At 31.0% G+C, this 6,763-nt stretch overlaps 1 protein-coding gene across 4 annotated transcripts in view; it reads right to left on the bottom strand.

Moving 5' to 3' along the window:
- Positions 1-2,811: 2,811 nt before the first annotated feature.
- Positions 2,812-6,763, bottom strand: part of LOC117102878 — an 8,395-nt gene continuing 4,443 nt past the window's right edge. For 2 of the 4 annotated variants that reach the window (XM_033243348.1, XM_033243327.1), the window contains exons 6-10: positions 6,042-6,077; positions 5,664-5,720; positions 4,952-4,990; positions 4,338-4,427; positions 2,812-3,471 (exon numbers count right to left, since the gene is read on the bottom strand). In XM_033243348.1, the coding sequence (XP_033099239.1) occupies positions 3,329-3,471; positions 4,338-4,427; positions 4,952-4,990; positions 5,664-5,720; positions 6,042-6,077 (365 nt within the window). In that variant the 3' untranslated portion in view covers positions 2,812-3,328. The remainder of the gene's footprint in view (positions 3,472-4,337; positions 4,428-4,951; positions 4,991-5,663; positions 5,721-6,041; positions 6,078-6,763) is intronic. The other 2 variants (XM_033243343.1, XM_033243336.1) reach the window with 2 other exon arrangements.

Raw genomic sequence — 6,763 nt, forward strand, 5'->3', positions numbered from 1 at the left:
CTAGAAAGACCCCCACTGTAAACAAGTCTTCGGACTTCATGGGTTATAGGTGTGATTCACACCAAAAATACTCCTCCCTCTCTTCCGCTCTCCCACGCTTGTAATACCACAGATAGATCAAAATTACATATAGACACTTTTCCTCATTTCCAAAATATAGTTCTAATGATGATGATGATGTTGATGGTAGTGGAAATTTAATTAAAGAGTTCAATAACGATATCGATTATATTTGACTATAGCGATTTTGTTTAGGTAATAAGCGAAGATTTTGAATAGCAATATACAGTAAATTACTGTCTTAGGTAAGGTAAATAAGCCATAATGATTGGAGTTTTTTTTTTAGTCTCAAGAACAAATCCTGGTGTAACAGGATTAAATCACATTAATTTTTAAACATTTCTAAATTTGGTAATAGGAATGACACTGGTGGTATATTTTTGATTCAATTCATTGTATCAATAACATTAACGTGATGTCGATGTCAATGCCCTCGTGTTATAGAAACAATTAAACATTATTCTTAATCCACTACATGTGTCCAGTAGACTAGATGCCATAAATATATTTAAAGCATCATGAGTAGATTTCCCGCACGAATAAAATCGAAACAGTACTGGGTTTGGTCTTCCATCAAGTCATTCCATTCTTAAAAGAAGCATTACTGATGGAGAAAGCGTACACTGTAAAAAAATTCTCTGTAAATTTACAGCAAATGTGCAGGCAGCAGAGTTGCCATCACATTTGCTGTATTTTTACATTACATCACATTAATATTTATTTTTTACAACATTTCTGTCAATATATTTTACATCAAAATGTAAAATGACTAGTTGCTGTTTTTCTACTTTACATTGTTGTTGTATTTGTATTTTACATTCATTATAGTAAAATGCAATTACAGCTTTAATTTTATTTACAGTCTACATGTATATTTCAATTACAATTATATTGTATATTCATTTTACATTACTGTACTGTAAACCATAAATACAAAACAAATGTTTTCGTCATTTACATTTTTTAATTGTTGAATGACAGACTTGCTGTAAATAAACATTATGGTGGGCAACTCATTAATTAACTTTTATCACCTTTCTAACTATTATCACCTCTCTACTGTTATTTGTCAAGGGCGAGCTTTTGTTAGACTACCGTACGTAATAATAATAATAGGCCTAATAATAATAATATAGTAATAATAATAATAATAATAATAATAATAATAATAATAATAATAATAATAATGCTAATTGCTATACGTGGGTGACGGTAGTAAAAAACGCTACATTTGGGCAACATTACATAACACTAGTATTTTCTTTATTTTTGATGGAAAAAATGTTCAAATTGATTTTTCTTAGTTAATATATGTAATTATACTTAATTAAATATAAAAATTCAAAACATAATTTTTTTGGCGTCGCCCTAATATTTTCTAACTACTCATGCCATATTAGGGCGACATCATAATATTAATGCAATTGCTATATGAGGGTGACAGTAATAAAAAATGCTACAATTAGGCGACAATTCCCTTCTCTGTTTTTCAATTAATTTTAGTTAAATATTATATGAAATTATTGTGTGGGGAGGGGTAGGAATGTGAGGAGAGTGATTTGAGCATCCAGTAGAACCCCTCATTAGGGACACTCCTTCAGGGGACACCCCTATTAAGGGGACACAATTCTGTGAAACGACAGGCAATATATCTTCACTACAGCCAATCTCTATTAAGGGGACGCCCCTGTTAAAGGGGAAGGGGACACTTTCTGAGTGCGCCAACTGTCAATAACCCCTATTAAGGGACCTCAAGGTGCCCAGAATTTGCACTCTCATACTTTTAAAATCTTACCCGTACTATATTTTTAAGGATAAACAATTATTTTTGTTATATAATTTAAGGGGTGTGATCACACCATCTACATCCGCCACTGACATCAGCACCTATTACATATTAGTATTCAAAGAGGTGCTCTATTCATGCTACATGCACCTAATAGAAAGCTGTGGTTGTTGTTATTTGTAAATAAACCAGTATTTGTTTACCTTTTCAGGACATTTCGCATATATATTACACACATATTAATCACATTATAATATTTCAAACCATATGAAACTTTGATTTAATGGAAAGCTCAATATTTAAAAAAAAAAGAATATTTGTTCATTATTGTTTCATAATGAAGCAATATTGGGAACATATCTATATTTAACTATTGTTTTAATTACATTTCTGCTGATTCAAATTATTGCTAAAAATTAGATATTTTACTGTAAATGATTCTATGTTAATAAAAATAAAATTATAAAGAATGTATGTATGTTATAGTTATAGCTATTCAGGGGACAGCCCTATTAAGGGGACACATATTTTGGTCCTGAAGGTGTCCTCTTAGGGGTACAACTGTATACTGTACATTTGACAGAGATTTAGGCCTATAAATGTAATCGAATAAGCAGTTATCATCTGTTAGTAGCTTAGGCAATTAAATCACATACATCATTTGATTAGAGCGATATATTTTTTTCTTTCGTGCAAGTCACCCATCCTTGTTGTCATTCCTCTTTCATTCATATTTTTCATCTAATCTAGATTACATTTCAAATAAAATAAAAGTAACTAATGTATACATGTGATACTTTTATCGAAGTTAAAGCTTTTTTTATTTTCAAAATATGTTTTAAACTGATATGCTGTTGGTGAATGAAGGGATTTTCTAAACAATACTGTACTATAATATGAATATAGCATTATTTGAAATACGTTTTATAATACACGCATAATAAATTAACACAATACAACTCCTATACAACCTGAATGAGAAATTTATTATAACAACTTTTTCTTTTACTCCTGGGATAACTGTACTATACATATTCTAAAATATGTATTTATTCATACAACAAAACGCTGCAGCATCCACAAAAAGTAAAACTAAAAATGTTTTGCGATAAAATCATTTGAATAGGGTGGCTTCTCATAATGGGTTGGAAACAAACTTTGCTGTCATTGCCTAATTTCACTGGTAATAAAACAAAAACACCTTAATTAAGTATTTAATTATAGACCCGATTCCATCAAAGCCTACCACCGCTGATCAGTTGTAGCCCTGCTCAAAACAACAGTTTTGAGCAAGGCCACAACTAAATAGCAACAACAATCACCCAGGTGAAATTAAATCCACCATTAAATATACAAATCTCAAAAAAGTTTTCAGCATCCACCAAATATCTGTAACATTAACCGTATGGAAGTACAGTAATCAATATCACTAAAGCTTTGAACAATACTAATACTTGATTATAAGTACTTTCTTATTGATCTTTATTCTTGAACATTTCTAAGATGTTTTTGCAGGCGCTTATTTGCAGCACGCTGCTCATTTAACACCTTTGTACGGATCACCTGCCAGCTAGTTACTTTGAGAGTCGGATTTCTCGTCATAAACAGTTGGATTTCTTTCTTTCCTAAATATGGATGAAAAATAGAACATTACTTAAATATATAATGTATATAATTTGACAGGAAAATGGAATAAACCCAGAAACAACATATCGCATAATGTAAACAATATATAATTTAAACATACACTGCTTCCAAGAATATGTGTGTATACTTCTTGTATCATTGCTTCAGGCCTGTACTGCCGAATCAGAAAGGGTAATTTGTATTGCCCAACATTAAAAAATGTCAATGATTAAAGTTAAAATAAATCTGCAGAAACACGACCTGTATAGAATAAACTTGAATTAAATTGAGACTTATTAAGCGTAAGCCTACTGGAGTAAGAAATCTTTTGAGAAGAAACTACAACCATGCAGCTATAAAAAGAAGCATAACATATCTATTTGAATAAACGGCCCATGGCTTTTATTGTTGAGAAATGGTTTTGAGGGTATTAATTTGAGGGAGAACGATATGGCTTTGTTAGATTTTTTACAATCATTGGAGGGGTGTATTCGAGGAAAAAATAAACGCCCTGGGGTGTTTATTCAAGGTTGGAATACATACGATATTTATATTTTAACTTTTTAGAATGTAGTCCATGTATTTTACATTAATAATTGAGAATAAATTACGGAGGAGCCAACAAAGATAAAACCACTTTAATTTATTGACTGACATTTAGTATGTATGTAGCACGACTTCTTTATTAAAACCTGTTAAATGTGGTGTTGACAATGTCTATTAATCGGATATTAGCAGTATTTCTACTTACCAAAATTTGGGTCACATGGACAACAAACTAAAAATTTAGGTTTTATAGAATTATCCATAAGTTTCAAACAACAAAAAATACATTAAAAAATACTTTAAATTATAGTAAACTTACTTGGAAGACAGTCACCATCAATCCATTTCCTGAAGTATTTAACAACAATTGTTGTGTTTTGCTTAGACCATCTGGTATAGGGTCTAGAAGCTTTTCACAAAACAGAAGGGGAAAAAATAATAAGAAATATAAATCATCAAGATTTATTATCCATTTTATTATTAAAAAGATATAATTGGAAATGTGCAGGCAAGTGTTAAAACAAATGAAACCACACCTGTATTCATCATTTGATTTTGTCATTTTTTACTGGTTAACAAAAATAAACACCATTGTTTAAACAGCTCTTACAAAGTGCCTTTACAGTTTTCATTGTGGGTTTCTTGGAACGTGTCGTAACAAATAAATTATCGAAACTGATGGCTATGTTATAATATATAAAGTTTTCACCATATTACATAGATTCATATGATTGTTACTTGACTCTCCTCTTTCCACCACTAACCTTTATCATGAATCTCCCCTCTTTATTATTCGTCGTAAAGAAGCTTGTTTTGAAAGTAAATACTTTATATCCACATTTGGTTCACCAAATTAAGATTATACTAAAGTGGTCAATTCATAATTTAAATTACTTCATAAATTAAGCTTACAGAGAAATCCACAATGCTTACCTCTTGTACACTGTCTTCTTTTACCTATGGCATCAGTCTCTGAAAATCAAATAATTGAACTATATTATTAACAGATGTCCAGAAACGATTTAAAATTCAATCAAATTGGTCAGTGGAAAACTACAGAAAGCCACAGGGTTTAAACATACATTCTCTGGAGCAATATTATATAATAAATAAATATCCCAAGATATGTGCACCTAAATAAATACTGTATTATTATTCTAAACAATATAATTTGTTTCACCGTATATATTTTCTACATAATAATATTGGTAGACTATCTATAAAATCTAATACATAAGCTTCTGAATCCCCTAAATTGTCATATTTTTCGGGACATCTTGAGCAACGCCTGGCCACGCTGACCCAAGCAAGAAAAACCTTGGCACAGAAAGGATTCAAAGCCAGGACCCTGGGATTGGAAGGTGAGCACCTTACACTAAGCTACAGCTCTAGAGTACAAACCTATCACTCCATTCAACACATAAAGATGGATACATATCGTAATAGTGCTACCATATAATTGATATCATAGTCGTGTTTATGGTACAGTAGGTACATGACAGAAAATAAGCTATCCCTTGTTTTGGACTTTACGTCACCTTTATAAAAGTGACATTGTTTGCAAACTTTGTTGTTATTTTCTTGGTGTGGACTGTGACAAAACAGGTAGCACCCAAATCATTGCATCATATTATTAGTCACCTACCTGTGTTACTTGTCTGTGTCCTTTTGATTATGAGATTGTTGTCATCATCATCAGATTCTGAAATTAAATAATAAATTACATAATATGTTTAAGGAAGTTAGCCGTTAACACTGTTAAATATATTATATTATAAATCATCAAAGGTACATATACAGTGTTACAATATTGGACATGATGGTATATGTACCTTTGATTTATAACATATATATATGTATATATATATATATATATGTTGAATGGAGGGGTTCTAATATATTTCTGCACAGAACAATAACGTGTAACAATAAATTATAAATGTATGAATGGTTGATGTCCATACTACAGTAAACTTTATATTTTGCTGGACTATTTAAATATAATAAAAGACAACCAATTTACCTTCTGATTCTCCCATATTCATGGATGTATCTTTGCCTGTAGTAAACATAAAAAATATTAATGTTTACATAATTTTGTTTTTTAATAAATGCCCCAATATATATATATATATATATATATACAGTATATATATTTCAATTTAGCTGGAACATTTCAATTTAGCTGGTCATTCAATTTCAAATTTCAGAGTGATTGCAATTGACCATAATGCCAGTTGGAGCGACAAAAATCGCAAAGATAAAGAGAATCACTGGGAACTTTTACTTAAAACAACCACACCATTTGGACTCAATATTAGGAACGTTCTCCCAGTACACTAAATTAAACCATGGAGGTACACTATAATACCTCCATGATTAAACCAATGGCATTTCAATTTATTCTGGATAAATCATTTGGCTTATTTATTGAGGCTTGCCTCTAAAGTTTAGTTTTGGCCTTCCTGTTTACTTGTTTAGGCTGTTCATTCTAATCTCTCCCAGCCTATTGTTTCCAATCATGCTTGCATGAAATTCTCACTTTATACCATCTAGCTTTTTCTACCCTCACTGACTCGCCACTGAGGAAGGACTAGTGTTGTCCGAAAGCTCTGGTTCTATTTCTGGCTGTTTACTTACGTTTACTTTTTAGCTGTTGCTTATCATTTTTGTATCTCTACTGAGATCCAGCCATTGTTTCCCACAGCATTGTTGTTTTCCAGTATTTTGCCTTTTAATCTAATA

This window comes from Anneissia japonica, unplaced genomic scaffold (genome assembly GCF_011630105.1).
Source record: "Anneissia japonica isolate Jap-2015-1 unplaced genomic scaffold, ASM1163010v1 scaffold288258_len262004_cov172, whole genome shotgun sequence".
NCBI classification, from domain to species: domain Eukaryota; kingdom Metazoa; phylum Echinodermata; class Crinoidea; order Comatulida; family Comatulidae; genus Anneissia; species Anneissia japonica.